We start from the raw sequence: 18,088 nt of genomic DNA on the forward strand, positions 1-18,088 counted from the left end.
TACTTTTCATTCAGGAATAACTCTCTCGGCTTCGATTACACTATTCTGTCGTTGAGTGCTTTATAGGGCATGTTGTATTTGCTTTCAGCTATGCATAATCCTTTGTAAGGCCACAACTTATACGTGTTATGAAGAACGGGCATGATTATGCTTTGATCAATATAGAAGCATGTTGCTCAGATCTTATATAATTAATGTACATTAGCTTTTTAAAGAAGTTTATAAATGTTTGCACCGATGCAAATACTAATCTTTGGAGTAGAAATAAATATCTCTATCAATAGATGCAACATATCAATATCTATTTCATTTAACAAATATATAGAAAATACTTAGTTAACATGAATGTAAATAACAAAATAGGGAAATATAAAATTCATGGTTTTAAACAGAGAAAATAACAATTGCATAATAATCCTGCGCCACATCACAAACTTTTGCTGGTGCATGTTGTTCTCCTATCTTTTCGGGGTTAGGTAATAAATGTGTATATACGGGTTCACATATACACCCATGTGTATTATATTTTAAGCATATAACAAAATTTCTAAAGTGTAAACAATGAATAGAAAAATAATTTGTTTATCTATTTTGCAATATCTTTTATATCAATTTTTTAATCCTTTTTAGAGCATTTTTCATTTTGTCACACGATTACAAAAATTGAAAAATGCTACACACAAAAACATTTTCCTTTTTGAGAAAATTTTCTAAACATGAAAATTCAACTAATATGGGGCATTTTTCATTTTTCAAATTTGAAGGACAAATTGAAAAATGCTCCACGATGGAGCATTTCTCATTTTTCAATTTATTAAGGCAAATAGAAAAATGCTTAAGTTAGCAATTTCAATATTGTGTTCTTAAGAAGGAGATTAAAATTTGTTTTTTTTTCTAAAATTATCAAATTCAAATATTTTAATTTATTCAAACTGTTGATAAGATGAAATCTTGTAAAGACAAACTTATCATTACTTTTTATATTATCCTCGTGAAATCAAATAATGTAATCTCATTAAAATTACAAATTTCAAATCTCATAACGAAAATGATTTTCAGAAGTGACTTCAACAGATTTGTGTTACATTTTTTAAACCAATTAACTTTAAAATTTGAAGAGTACTTAGCAAAATCCATTTTTTTCAGTTTAAAATGAAAAATATTTGGCGTAAATATACACGGTCTGTCGTCAAGAACACAGTATTAATTTTATTTAGGGGTTCACTCTATACACGCCAATTTTTATTAGTGTTCACTTCAATGTTAATCGAACAAATTTATTTAATAATTGATTTTTACATTTTTTTTACTTTACATCGAGCTCATGAGGGTCTTATATCTGATCTCATTGCTAAGTCCACAATTGTTATTCTACGTATTTCACCTGTATCGATGTGGACAATTCCATGTTTAAATCACATGATATTTCCGCGGGAAATTCTTCTATTGAGACTGTACGAACTGATGTAAATTTTAATTAATGCATATGTATTGTGAAATAAATTGTTCTCTGTTTATATATTTTTGATAAATTGATGATCACATTTTCTACAACATAGTTAGATGTCAGGTTTGTACACATTTAGTCCCCATTTAGTCTCTACTGTAGTCTATTATTCAAACTGAAGCCAGTGAACTGGTAAAGGGATACATGTGCTGCATAAACTCATCACATTTCAACCAACAAAAAACTATTAAATATTTTATCAGCTGACATATCTATTTTTATTTCATCTATAAATGTCAGTCATACCAACTGATGGTCCAAATAATTATGACATCTTGAAAGGCTATAATTATATTTATATTCTTTGACGCCTTGCTTCGACAGGAAGAAATAGCCTTCCAAGACGTCATTATTATTTAGACTAACCAACTGAAAAAAACAGCGAAAACCGTGTATTCGTGAATTCTATGTCTTTCACCTGCTATGGACGATTATCTATAACATTGTATTTTAGGGGTTCTTTACATTTTGAGTCGTAGGATAAATGTATGTTGGACGATTCCATATAGCATTGTATTTTTGGTGTTGTTTACATTTTGAGTTGTATTGATAAACGTATGTTTGTATGTGTTTCGTAATGAACACAGCTCAATGTTATGATACTTTATATCCCAATTGACCGTTGGCATTTACGTGGGGATTCCGCAAATACCATACTGCCATATCGAATTCGATGCAGGACGTAACGGTCATACTACCATGACGGCCATAGGATGAAACGGCCATACCCCGAAAAGATGAAACGGCCATAGTACAAAAACAGCCATACTTTGTAAACTAATCTTTGAATGATATACGGAAACAATTCAGAACGGTCATTTGTAAAGGCATTTGTGTGACCCTATCTAGTATATTCGGAGAAAAATGTATAGGTTTTGTTTCCTTTTTAAAACAAATATATACATGTAACGTAACGGTACCCAAATTGCACCTATTTAGCAAAAATAGCAGCGGAAATCTTACAAGATCTCCTAGAGACTTAACCATTTGTATTTTTATGATTTGATACTATACATGTCTTTCAAAATAAGTAAATAGATTAAGATATACACAAAACGTTCACAGTATTTATCAACAGATGAAGTGTTTACTGAAAAAGCAAAATGTACTGAAACGTCGCCATGCGACGTCATCAAAACGCCATCTTTTTAAAATTAGAAAATACAATATGTTTCAAGTATTCTTTGCTCAAAAAAAGAAGAGTAAGCATGGACAAATATCCAATTGTTCAAAACATTTGAAAAAAAAAAAAAAAACTCTGTTATTCGACTTTTGACGATGTGAATTTAAGCATGGTTGCAATTTGGGAACTCCTCAATACAGAATCATTGGTGGTTTGGAGGTTAGTTCAGACAAATTTTTCTATGATCCCATATGAGTTGAAAATTAAATTGGTGTACCTATATAGTAAAGAAGGATACGGCTACAAAATAAGCATAACATGGAAACTTTTGTCTTAATTATAAAAAACGTAGTTGAAAAAACCGTCAAAATAGGTGCAATTTGGGTACCGTCACGTTACATGTATAGTCATAGAAGTTTGAAATTCTAGTAATGACGGTGTAAAGATATAACAAACTCTACTATCACAGTAGAATCAAAAAATAAGGAGGTACACCCGAAGGTACACCCCCACCCCATCCTTATTTTTATCTAGAAAAGGACGGGGAGGGGGTAAGGTCGTTTTACGTTGACGAATTTCATTTATATTCACATTGATAAATTACATGGGGGTATATGTCAATGAGGACCCAATGACAAAGAAAACAAAACGACATATATGACATATAGAGGGCAACAATCAGTCTTCAACAATGGACAAAATAAAGATGTAAAGCTAACTGTTTTGAGAGTATTATAATTTGGACTTCGTTAGATATTTTTCAACAAATTTATAGTTTTATTTTGTTGTGAACATATTGACCTAGAACTGTCTTTACATCTCTCTCAGACAATCGAAGTTTCAGTTGGTATAACATGTATAAATCTTTTCAGTCCCAATTTGCAGTGTTGTTCATTTGTTTTCGACATTTCCATATATAATGCATGTCAGGCCAAATATCTCGGCGTTTGGATCTTTGCATATGACCATAAACCTGTCGTCAATTCGAGAAGCTAAAAATTGGACGTCTATTAGAGAGCCCAAAAAAATGATGTCGATTGACCCTGAACAAAAATGTATAGATGTACCGATTCAATTCAATAGTCTGTTTTCAGGTGCCTGAGATACACTTCAATATGTATTATTCATTGAAAATACAATGAATATATGTGGAATCATCTTTTAGAAAAGTTGCTCTTATGGTAATGATCCCCCACCCTTTATTAAAGTTAAAAAGACTTATTTTAAAGCAGCAAGATTTTGATTCCGTTTACATGTATTTGTGTCTTATATGAAGGAGGATTAAGGTCATGTTTTCCTAAACATAGCATTGCTATTTGTCTGTCATGACTGGACATCACCCAGGTTCCTGTAAAATTTTGACTTCACAATACAAAATAACTGATGCCACAATGGAAACAGGATTGTTGTATGAAATGGGACAGATTATCTGGTCAGCTGACAATAGCAAGTGATATAAGGTGACTTGAATCTAAGGGTCATTTGCTTAAATCCGTTCCAATAATGCATTGGACAAACACAAAATGTAAGTTTTTTCTGTTGGTCAAGTGACAATTTTTATACAACAATTTTTTTTTTATTGGCATTATGTTGTCGTCGTCTCTTCGTCCGAAGACACATTTAGTTTCCAGACAATAACTTTAGTTTTAGTGAATGGATTTTTAAAAATTTAAAACAGGAGGTTCAATAACACAAAAGGAAGGTTGGTATTGATATTGGGGGGTGGGTCCCAATAGTTTAGACATTACGGGCCAAAAAAGGGTCCGAATAAGCATTTTTCTTGGTTTTTGCACAATAAATTTAGTATAAGTGAATAGAAATCAATGAAATTTAAACACAAGGTTAATGATCACAATATGAAGGTTAGGATTGATTTTTGGAGTTTTGGTCTGAACAGTTAAGGAAGTAAGGACCCTAAAACTAAAAGGGCCCAAATAAGCATTTTTCTTGGTTTTCGCACAATAACTTTACTGCAAATAAATAGAAATCAATGACATTTAAACACAAGGTTAATAGCCTAAAAAGGAAGGTTGGAATTGATTTTGGGAGTTTTGGTCCCAACAGTTTAGGAAATAGAGGCCAAAAGGGTTCAAAATTAAACTTTGTTTGATTTCATTAAAAATTTAATTATTGGTGTTCCTTGAAATGCTGAATCTAATCGTGTATTTATAATCTTGATATGTATTTATTTTTAAATTGGTCTACGTCATTATTGTCTAAAGGGTTCAAAACTGAACTTTATTAGATTTCTTCAAAAATTGAATTCTTGGGGTTCCCCAACTGATCCGGGTTCGACCTCTGCTGTGTATAAAGCTGCACCCTGCAGAGCATCTGGTTGTAATATGTACAACAATCAAACATCAACCCACACCAAACTGATTGTAATTGAAAGACATCTAGAGGTCAATATACAGTCTGGAACAGAAGACAAAAAAAAAAGAAAAATATAGCGAATTTAGGAAAATTTATATTATTACATGTACACGCATTTGAAATATTTAAGATACATTGTTTCATATTTTTAAGTTTAAGGTTCCACCTAGCTACCATTTTAGAAAACTGTGGGATTTCAATGCTAGTCTATTAGAGGGATATTTGATTTTCATCACTGGATTTAGCTCTTTGTCTAAGTCTACTATTAAAGTACTTTCTTTGAGCTCAGTTCATTGTTATGCAATTAATTCTTTGTGAAATAAAGATTTGACAGACAACTTTCATGTACAAGGATTTGTCAAAGAAGTATCACCTCTATGTACAATGTAAGTAATAGGGAGATAAAAGCATTCTGTTTCGAAACAAACATTATATGTCCATTGACCAAATTTTAAAGAAAGATCAAATTTACCCGACAACGCTTCTCCCGCTACTAGCAATATGATGCTAGATTGTTATAATACATCTGTACTGCCTACTGATGACCCGGTCCTGAGTGTAAATGGTCCTTTAATTATGTTTTAAAACAAATTATCAGGCCTATCTCGCCTAATCGATTTCTAAAACTATATTTCATTGTACATGTTCAACATTTTTCATTCATTTGTTTATTTCTTAATTTGTGTGAATTAACATTGTTACTGTAACAGTAAATGTTAAATACTACACTTTCATACCACAACAAATACTGTATTGGTACATTTATCACTTATATTTGTATCCATATAATAAAAAAATGAAAAGAGAATTGTTTTGCATAACCTTTTGAATACTATTACTTTCTAGATATATAGACATATTAAGACTAATTAAGTAGCTGTTGATAATATCCACTTGACAAATTCTATCAGATTACTTTTGGAGCAGTTATACGTTGTAAGTCATTGAAACATCCTCACAAGGGTTCTTTTGGTGAACTCATTGTCATGTTGGTCAAAATTTTTCTTTGCTTCAACCAGATTTGGAGGAGATATTATCAAAGAATTGATAAAAATCAGCACAAAGGTTTACTTCCTAGATTATCTAGCCCCAAGCATCATGTCAGGCATTGTCACTACTAAAAATTAAACCAATAAATGTATTCTAATCTGAGGAACAATTTAACAAAAAAAATTACTAATGATACTGATGATCCACCACAAAATAATATAATAGAACCTTACAAATAGTAAGCAAATATATAAAAACAAAAAATGTGGTATGAGTGCCAATGAGACAATTCTGCACAAAGAGACCAAAATGACACAGAAATTAACAACTACAGGTCACCATATGGCACCCAACAATGAGCAAAGCCAACACCCTATTATCAGCTATAAAAGGCCCCGAAATGACAATGTAAAACAATTCAAACGCGAAAAACTAACGGCCTTATTTATGTACAAAAAATAAACGAAAAGCAAATATGTAACACACAAACAAACGACAACTACTGAATTACAGGCTACTTATATCATGTTATCAAATCTTTATATCATCTCCCATTTAGAAAAAAAAAACCAAATGAAAAAATGAGCCTATTATATAAAAATGTATGTGTTGCTCTACTTGCTACAAAATGTATCCAAAATCAAAGATGTGGAACATATTCTATCATAATCATTTGGTAACTAACTAACCAACTAACTTGAACATAAAAAATAAATATTAAATAAACAATACTCCTAATGCTCAGGTTAGTTGTCATCGTGCAACACAGTTAATAACACCATATAGGAAAACATAGAACTCCCATTTGTCATAAGACACTGTCAAACATCCAAACATACTATACACACTCATCTGTGTCCACACTTGTATATTATTCAAAATGTTCTTCTTTATGCTATGACAAAAGTATGAGAATATACAAAGTCGGAAAATTCCATCAAGTAAAATAGACGGATTTTACAGTACTTACACATCACTATAGAAATATTGAAAAACCATCAAAGTCCAAAAACTTTGTGATGCTACAATTTCAAAGTGTTTTTTTTAAAGAAGAGCGTATTGGTACAAGCAGTTACAGCATAAAATAATTTTCACCAACTTTACAAACATGAATGTGATTTAGCTACTTGGATTATACCTTTCTGTTTAATTAGAATGATTGTTTTATAAAGCATCCACGTAACTCGATATGCGTGGTTGTCGCCACTAGACATATGTGCACTTACTTTCTTTAAAGTTTATTTCATTTATTTTGGTCAAAGTATACTTCAAAATACATGTTCTATGATTTTTTTAGGGTCAATGACACCCCTCCACACCCCACACCCCCCCCCCCCCACACCCCATCCCCAAGAAAAAGAAGAAAAAAAGAAGAAAATAATTGTATATTTAATTTGATTAATTGTTTTAAAACGTAATATCAATTCAGGTCAGTCAAACCAAATTCAACAAAGAGCAGTCTAATTCGTCGGGTTTATTTTCTTTTAGTGGGTAAGATCTTTTTATCTTATTCAATAAATGATAGTAATAAATTTGCTTTCAATATACATGTTTAACTTCCTAAATAACACTTAATTTTTTTTGAAAAACGAATTGTCACAATTTCGATTTTGACGTCTGCCCAACTTAGTTTGGTTTTGCAATACGCATTAGATACTTGTCACTGAACGTTGAACAAACAGTAACTATCCACCAATTCATCTGCAATTACGATACCTCTGTTGCATATATACCCGTCATTTTGTCACATGATTGGTACTATTCCTTGAAAAAATGTCATGTTGGAAGCCGATTTTGTCCTACATTTAAATAGTTCTTGTCAAGTAAAGCAATCCTTGAACAGGTTTAAATTTTAAACTGAATCCTATAAACTCAAGTTGGTGTATTGGTTCTTTGATGAAACACAATTTTGATAATTTGAGCGTGTATCGTCTATAGTTATGATTTCTATTTTGTATAAACATACATTACAACAAAAGTCTATATAGGTATATAGTAAGTTATTGTTTAATTTTATACATGTTTACTAGTGGTGACATCAAATAATATGTTTTGCAGGTTGTACTTAGCCATATGAAATTTAAATATCATATTTATGTGCAAACTAAAGATCTAACATTTAAATGATTGATGAAAAAACTATTATGAATACGGAACGGGGGTATTGCACGAAGTCATACAGACTAGCCGAATGATAAATCCTGTCCTATGTACTTGCATTATCTCACTTGATCCAAAATTAAGCTTGTCAGATGGAAAAACAACGCTTTAGGTTAAAGGGAAAGTCCGCGATTGTTTACTTATCATCTAAATATGTTCATCTTAACATAACAAAAAACACATTCACAAAGTCTTAATTTTATATTCCTTCTTAAAACAGAGAACATCAAGTATTTGTAACTTGTTTGGTTAACCTACGTGAGTGGGTTGTGACGTTTAAACCCGATTTGTTGAAATCTGTGAAAAAATTAAATCTGTTAAAGAATTATTGCTTTTCGACAATTTACTTAATTAAAAGCGCACAGATGATGGTTGGTCGTAGTAATTAAACACACTATAAAAATGAAATTGATTGATTGTGTGTTGCTTAACGTCCAGTGGCAAATATTGCATGCATGTTCAGTTACATTGGTTCCTATAGTGCAAAGAGCGTGGCACTCTCTTTACACGAGGCATCGAATTTAACGTCCCTATTCTGACCGGACGTGACTGCGAAATTGATACATACTGCACAGCCAAACGGACGCCCCACTTCGGCATTCGGCAAGCGTTTAACTGCCAGTCGGGAGAAGACCAAGTGACCATATGGCGTTTTTCAGTCACCCTTTGGGGATATAAGAATGAAAGAAAATGAATATGATTGTATGGTTTTGTATTGATTGAATAAAACTTCCTATATAAAATGATCTAGTTTTTCGATTTATTATCATAAATTATTGTTTAGATTTTTGTTATAACATATCTATTGAACATTTATGCTGATATTGAACTGAAAATAATTCCGTTTTATTTACCGTTATTGTTTCGATAACAATTTCAATGCAAACTTTGTGTGAGTAGATCGTGTTTATTGTCATTGTTTATTTCTCGGTTTGATGTCATTCGAAATACCTTGGAGCAATTTAGCCACAGGTGTGAATGCAAGCGTACACAGGTATAAATGTTGTTATTTGAAAAGGATAACCAGAAAGAGTATGGCGTATTTAATACAATTAAATTTAATAAATCTTTTTTGCAAAATTACACACATAAGGGTCAAGCAATACAAAAAAACAATGTAATTCAGTGGTTGTCGTTTGGTAGGGGGGAACTGGCTCAGATCACCCCTGTTAAAAAAAAAGGAGCTGGGATGTAATGAGCACAATTACGACCTTCTTATAATCTTTCCGGTTTTGTTTTTTTCGCAAGTCTATTTAAAAGACCATACCTTACTTACATGCCACGAGTTTTCATATTAGTAAGCATTATTGAAAACGAATAATTTGATATAAAGAGCTATTTCATTTTTAACAGATTGACACTTTGTGCTTTTTAAATCGTGCATCAATATTCATAAATTGATATTTAGTTATATGTATTGTTCATTCGTTTATTTTAATTGTGAAGCATGCCGTTAATATATATTCAGATTAAGAACTTTATTAAAGTCTTACCCCATTGTATAACATCATACATTCCAATATGCATATAAAACATTACGTATATTTAATGTCAATATTGGAAAACATATATAAAACATATTGTATATAAAACTAACCACCAGTTAAATATCGATAACGCTCGGAACGGATTAATGATAGATACACGCGGATGCTGTTCTGCTTGAATGATTTACCTTACACAATGGTGGACACTTTAAAGTTTAAAAGGACTTAACATCAGTTTGATTCCATTTAACCGGGGCGCAGCTAAATAATTTGACGCAGTTTAAACACGTCTCAAATTATCTTGCTTTTCCGCTAGGGAATCTACTTGACTGGTATTAAAATGTTTTCATATTGATTGAAATGCATTAAAAATAATCTTTAATTTTTCTCAATCTCTATTCAATTTTCATTAATGTTTTTTTAAATGCCGGTAAGGCGTTTTTGTCCGTTCAAGCTTAATTCGAGTTACTAGTGCTATATATTGTCTGTTGTTGCAGACTGAAGAATGCTCTCTAGATGTCGTTTGATTTTTTTTTTGTCGTTGGGTTGTTTTCTCATTGATTAACACTTATATGCATAATGCATGTATTTTTTTAATATATAAATATGAATGACACATTACAATGTAGATCGATTGGATTAATATTTTATGGAGATACACATTAATATTCATGTTATACTATTTCGGGTTGAAACAAATCTTTGAGGGAAGTATGTATAACATTTAGTTGTCATATGAACCCTACAAAACATGAACATGTATAAGTGTACATGTAAGTCCAGTAATGAATCATTTATTGATATTTGACATCGATTTGAGAAGACTACACAATCAATCGGACGTCGTTTTGACAATACAAGACATCAAATTGGACGTTGATTAGAGTATCAAAATATTGGACGTCGATTTGAGAATGTGACATCAGATTTGAACGTCGATTTGAGGAACGGAAGACGATTAGAAACTGGACGCCGATCTGAGTCTAACATAAACAGATGAATTCGTGATGTAATTATCATAGACAATTCGGAATGAGACATCCATATATATATATAATGATGAACTATTGATGTCATTGTTCATTACTTATGAGATTTAATTCAAATTTTATTTGTCAATTGGAATAGAAATGGAGCGGGTTAAGTGTGTGTGTGTGTTTTTTTATATTTCATTCAAGGATTTGTATGTGTTCGTGGGGGGGGGGATTGGTTAGGAGAAAAGGTCTCCTTTAGTAGAATATGTTTTATCACATAGCATTTTTCTGATTCCTCACTGCTGTCTAGTAGGTTTCTTATTACTTTTTTTTAAAAATCCGGAGTTCACCAAACAAATATTGTTAACAGTAAAAGCAAAACAATGCAAAAGTAGCATAAAATGAAGTTGAAAAGATTATGAGTTTCCTGCACTATGTTCCAAAGACCGTTTTATAAAGGATTAGCTACAATTCATTTTAACATTGCAGAGTAGATGTACGTTTTCAGAACAGAACTTTTGCATTAAATTGAGAAAAAAAAGTTTATTTTGATATACGAAGTATTACACCCCAGTTCTATTTTTTTGTTTCATAGTTTCTATTTCTGAAACAAGACTAACAATGGATTTTGACCACAAGGTCTTAAAACCCCTGCTTCTATATACATAAACACAGTTCATTTTTTCAAAAATAGAAATTTGTGTTTAACATGAATATGAGAGTTAACTCATAATATTCACTACAAACTGTTTCATAAGATACTAAAAAAAAAAAAAAACAATTTGCAGACAATTCCAATTAGCCAAAAAAATATTCAAATACTCCTTTGCTTGAAGCTTTAATTTCAATCCACTATTTCAATGCTGTAAAGAACATACAAGTAGATAACGTTTATCTAAATTATGTATTCAAAACATTTAGATTTTATTCGGACTAAGTCTTAATGATAAAATAAATATAAAGTTTAGGTTGTTGAAGACTAATGAAGGCACCACGTGGCGGATCCAGTCAGTTTAAAAAGGGGTAGCCTTTTAACCCAAGATAAAAAGGGAGTTCCAGTCATATGTTCCCATTCAAAAACATTGATTGTTAAAAAGGGGGGTTCCAGCTCTAGGATCCCCATCCCCTTGGATTGCCCAACAAGGTGAGTTCCTACATATGCAACATATCTTTTTGTATGCTAAGCGTGTCCGGTCGTCGTATTTTCAATCCAAACATATATATGCCTCAGTATGTTCGACTATGAATATTTGTTAACTGTTGAGAAGAAATTGGGAGGCTTTTTTTTAAGCCGTTACATGTAAAATACATGTATAAGTACCTTAATTAAACTGATACATGTTAGTACCTTGGATAATAAATATTGCATTATCGTTAGGTCTTTCTGTCAAATCCAACAAATGAATCAAAATGTCGTCCGTCTTATACCCGTCCATATTGACAACTGTATACCATGAACATGATGTATTGTTATGTAATAAGAATGCACAATACAGCCAACCTTGACCTGCTGCTCCATATAAGCACTTGGATTAAACGGGAATATGCAAAATGTCAACTTTGACTCCTCTTGTAACATCGACTCAATTGTCAAAGTTTGTATAAAGATGTCATAGTAAGGTAAATAGTAGGGTTCCATTTAAGAACAATAAAAATTATTATTAATCAGGATCTGATACTGTTAATAAATATGATATCCATTCTTTCTCATTTAATATTCAAAATAAACAAATAAATGGTTTAACATCGGGTGTTAGACAGTTATAAACGTTGGGGATACGTCCGTTAGGGTTTCTTAACCAGACACATCTATCCCTTAGTGTGTAGCTATATAATATGTTTTGATGATTTATTGTAAATATATGCCATTATTCTTCACTTAAGGACAGTAATATACTAGAAAGAGTCTAGAATGCCTTTTTTCTTATTCAAATTTTCATTAAAATACCCAGACAGTTTCACAGTTGCTCTCGAAAAAAAAACCCGGACAATATCAAAAACTGCGCTGTTCATAGGATCGTATGAAAGTGAACAAAAACAATTCATACAAATGATAAGAGTAAAATTCAATTCATTTGAAAACATTTCGAGACGGCAATGAATTTCATAATTTTCCGTAATTTCGTTGAAACTGTAAATGTGGTTTAAGTTAATTACTTCTGTACATAATATTGTGAATGGTGATGTGTATTCAAATCTTATTCACATGATAAAAAACTTTGCATAATTTCTAGAAGTGCAATTTTTTTGTGTTTATTTTACCATCTTCCACCAACAAAAGTATGGTCCCCTTGGTATGGCCATTATTGTACGTGGCGTCAACCTCAACAAACAAATAAACAACACTATAATGGTAATTCGTACTCACAGCATACAATTTAGTATCATTGCGGGCAGATATGAAGAAAGAGGTTACAATAAAGGCAATCGAAATAAGACCAGATATAGTTAAAGCAGTCAAATGTATTTAACAGAAACATACAAGCTGCTTACATCTTCGTCATTTGTGACGTAGTTGAAAGTTTTTTCATGTGCAATAATATCACATTTACTTTTTGTCAATATGTATCAGGATATGTGTAATTTAAACATTATTTTTCTTTCCTTTTATTGGATGTCTCCAACGATTTAGCAATTATACAACTCGACCAATATATTCATACCGTATTATATTGTTGGGATCTGTACATTTCATTTGACAAAGTTTGGCAATCCTGTAAAGCGCGTCATGACGTACCTTGTCAGTTTTATTTGGATCAATATCTGCTCTTTCTAATAAAAATTGAACTATGTTGATGAATCTACCTTCGACAGCTCTGTGCAAGGGAGTAGAACCATACTAAAATAAAAAGCTTTCAATGATCGTATTATCATACAGACGTATAGAAACACTTTGTCATACGAATGATTATAGTACAAACAAATAACAATGGCCACAAATTCGAGATTAAAGAACTGCAAAATTATTTTTTATCAATCACATTTTTTATGAAATTGTACTTATGGATTAAATGTATAACGTGTGTAAGAAAACCAAATTCCTTTTTAATTGACATTGATTGCAAGTTATCTAGAAAGTCGATATTCCGTCTGTTTACTCTAGCTTCCACCACAAAACAAGACGCCATGATATAACCATCGTCATAGAACGAAGCTGCATACTCCAACAAACAAATACACGAACAATATCATGGTAAGTATCATCACACTCATATTATAACAGTTGGTGTAATTACGGTCATATTTCTACAAAAATGTATGGCAAGGCAATCTTGATACGATCATATATCATCATCTGTCAACACAATACCACAAAAACAAACAATCTGCTAACATCTACGACATTTGTAACGTTGTAGAAAGTTGTCAAAAGTTGTCTCAGTGGCAATTATATCACATCTTATATACATAAAGGATGTGTTTACATTAACATATTTCTGCTTTTTAACTTTTCTACAAACCTTCAGAACAGTAAGAAGAAGGAAAAGTGACACTTTTAAAATGTTCATGCTTCTCAACCATATTTCGTTATTTTTTTCATCAAGAACGCTCAAAAACGCATATTTGAAAGCTGATTATGAAACTTCTGTATCCTTGTAACAATTGGACTATTATCAGTTTTCTTTTTTATATTTTCAACAGATGTTGTCATTTGTAACACACAGTTACAGTTATAAAATTACTAGAAATGTTAACATGTTGAAAGCACATACGGAACATACGTTAGAATATACGAACCTAATTGATATACTGTAGTTATATTGACTTTTACATACAATAGATAAGATTAATTAAATACTTCTTCAATATCAACAACTCATAATAGAAACAATATATCCACCAACCTATACCATTACCAGACATAACAAACAAATACAGACCTATGCCCGAATGAAATGTTCCATGGAGTATTGTAAATAGACAGCCTAAACTATGTTACCGATATCTAAGATTTTAAGTGTCCATGAACTCATGCTTGATGATTTTTAGATCAGAGAATGTACACACACAAATATCGAACTCAGCGGTAAAATCATTAAGGTGAAGTCTGTAATAACTGATAAAAAGAAAGGCTCGAATGCATAAACCAATGGAAAGATCTAACATCAACTGGCATATTCCAGACTTGGTATTGACATTTTTAAAATTTAATGTTGGTGTTAATGTGGTTTTATTTCTCGATTAGCCTCCCACTCACTTATATGATAATTACATATATTTGCATTATATTGACAATGATGCGTGATCATTTCAAACAAAACAATTTTAGTTGTAGAAAGGTCTAAATACAGCACAAACAACATTTTTCCAAAAGACCAAAAAAGTGAAAAAGTATATTTAAACAAAACGCATTTGACTAAGGTGTCAGACCACCAATTACTCCCTCCAATTTAGAACGTATGTAAAAGTAGCCCTACTCTGACACAAAATAGTGCTTTTGATGTCCTTGTGTACTTAAACTTACCAACAAATTTGATGAAACTTTTGGTGAAAGAGAAATATATCTAGATCAGTTTGAGTCAAAATTTACTTGTCTATGAGTTTGTATTAAAAATTGAGGATTATAGTGCTCCATAGTATACTAATTTTAGATTTCCAGAAAACCAGGTTTTTTTTTGGAGTACCTCTGTTTGATAGTCAGTTATGTTGTTAGAAGGCTTTAAAGGTATGGTGAAAATTGGCATGTAGAAAGCTGATACATGTACAATTAAGGATATACCTGGTTTATATGAAGTTAAACTTAAGGTAAAGTATTTAGAAAGCTGTAAAAATTGCAAAATTTGGTTGAACAGATAGGGATTTTTAATTGGTGGTCTGACACCTGAGGTCGAACAACTGATGTTCTTTAACCCTGTTGACTGCCATTGGCGATTGCCAAATAAAATTGATCGCAAGATGTAACAAAATGGATCTTGATATAAATTTAATACTTAACAGTAAACAATAAACTTGTGGCCAAGAAGTTATGCCACAAGCATGAGGTGTCAATACTTTTATGTACACCAGATCTCGATATCGACAATAAATGTCTCTTCAGTGATGTTAGGGATCGAAACGGTATATATATATATATATATATATATATATATATATATACAACTCGTCTAAACATCAACTCAACAATGTTAGAACTGTAAATTTGCTTTCGCAAATTTTTGGTTCTTCCCTCGCCGGGATTCGAACCCATGCTACTGTGATATCGTGACACCAAATCGCCTGCACTGCAGCCGTCCCGCTAGACCACACGACCACCTGGGCTCTCAAAAAAAGAGCTTTCGGTGGCCATATGTTACCTTTCCACGTCAGTTTTAATCTAGCGGCGTACTACAGTACATGATATATAAGGCATGAAGATGTTATTGTTACAGATCAGCTAAATTATCTATAGTAAAGGATCCTACAAATTAATGTAAGATACAGTCACCGAAAATAATTATATTCATAAGTACGTCTGAGTCAGTGACAACCCTACAACAGATGTATCCATCGGATCGCCATCAATGATGGTGATACATGGCTGTGTACATAATGTATATACAACTCGTCTAAACATCAACTCAACAATGTTAGAACTGTAAATTTGCTTTCGCAAATTTTTGGTTCTTCCCTCGCCGGGATTCGAACCCATGCTACTGTGATATCGTGACACCAAATCGCCTGCACTGCAGCCGTCCCGCTAGACCACACGACCACCTGGGCTCTCAAAAAAAGAGCTTTCGGTGGCCATATGTTACCTTTCCACGTCAGTTTTAATCTAGCGGCGTACTACAGTACATGATATATAATAGGCATGAAGATGTTATTGTTACAGATCAGCTAAATTATCTATAGTAAAGGATCGTACAAATTAATGTAAGATACAGTCACAGAAAATAATTATATTCATAAGTACGTCTGAGTCAGTGACAACCCTACAACAGATGTATCCATCGGATCGCCATCAATGATGGTGATACATGGCTGTGTACATAATGTATATACAACTCGTCTAAACATCAACTCAACAATGTTAGAACTGTAAATTTGCTTTCGCAAATTTTTGGTTCTTCCCTCGCCGGGATTCGAACCCATGCTACTGTGATATCGTGACACCAAATCGCCTGCACTGCAGTCGTCCCGCTAGACCACACGACCACCTGGGCTCTCAAAAAAAGAGCTTTCGGTGGCCATATGTTACCTTTCCACGTCAGTTTTAATCTAGCAGCGTACTACAGTACATGATATATAAGGCATGAAGATGTTATTGTTACAGATCAGCTAAATTATCTATAGTAAAGGATCCTACAAATTAATGTAAGATACAGTCACAGAAAATAATTATATTCATAAGTACGTCTGAGTCAGTGACAACCCTACAACAGATGTATCCATCGGATCGCCATCAATGATGGTGATACATGCCTGTGTACATAATGTATATACAACTCGTCTAAACATCAACTCAACAATGTTAGAACTGTAAATTTGCTTTCGCAAATTTTTGGTTCTTCCCTCGCCGGGATTCGAACCCATGCTACTGTGATATCGTGACACCAAATCGCCTGCACTGCAGCCGTCCCGCTAGACCACACGACCACCTGGGCTCTCAAAAAAAGAGCTTTCGGTGGCCATATGTTACCTTTCCACGTCAGTTTTAATCTAGCGGCGTACTACAGTACATGATATATAAGGCATGAATATGTTATTGTTACAGATCAGCTAAATCATCTATAGTAAAGGATCCTACAAATTAATGTAAGATACAGTCACAGAAAATAATTATATTCATAAGTACGTCTGAGTCAGTGACAACCCTACAACAGATGTATCCATCGGATCGCCATCAATGATGGTGATACATGGCTGTGTACATAATGTATATACAACTCGTCTAAACATCAACTCAACAATGTTAGAACTGTAAATTTGCTTTCGCAAATTTTTGGTTCTTCCCTCGCCGGGATTCGAACCCATGCTACTGTAATATCGTGACACCAAATCGCCTGCTCTGCAGCCGTCCCGCTAGACCACGCGACCACCTGGGCTCTCAAAAAAAGAGCTTTCGGTGGCCATATGTTACCTTTCCACGTCAGTTTTAATCTAGCGGCGTACTACAGTACATGATATATAAGGCATGAAGATGTTATTGTTACAGATCAGCTAAATTATCTATAGTAAAGGATCCTACAAATTAATGTAAGATACAGTCACAGAAAATAATTATATTCATAAGTACGTCTGAGTCAGTGACAACCCTACAACAGATGTATCCATCGGATCGCCATCAATGATGGTGATACATGGCTGTGTACATAATGTATATACAACTCGTCTAAACATCAACTCAACAATGTTAGAACTGTAAATTTGCTTTCGCAAATTTTTGGTTCTTCCCTCGCCGGGATTCGAACCCATGCTACTGTGATATCGTGACACCAAATCGCCTGCACTGCAGCCGTCCCGCTAGACCACGCGACCACCTGGGCTCTCAAAA

The 18,088-nt window shown here is 32.7% G+C and overlaps 1 protein-coding gene across 1 annotated transcript in view; it reads right to left on the reverse strand.

Moving 5' to 3' along the window:
• The window catches only part of LOC139526330 (putative ankyrin repeat protein RF_0381), an 86,489-nt gene that overhangs the window by 49,956 nt on the left and 18,445 nt on the right, over window positions 1–18,088 (reverse strand). Inside the window, exon 6 of the mRNA XM_071321463.1 lies at window positions 13,352–13,453. Coding sequence (XP_071177564.1) covers window positions 13,352–13,453 — 102 coding nt within the window. The remainder of the gene's footprint in view (window positions 1–13,351; window positions 13,454–18,088) is intronic.

Source organism: Mytilus edulis, chromosome 6 (assembly GCF_963676685.1).
Source record: "Mytilus edulis chromosome 6, xbMytEdul2.2, whole genome shotgun sequence".
NCBI lineage: Eukaryota > Metazoa > Mollusca > Bivalvia > Mytilida > Mytilidae > Mytilus > Mytilus edulis.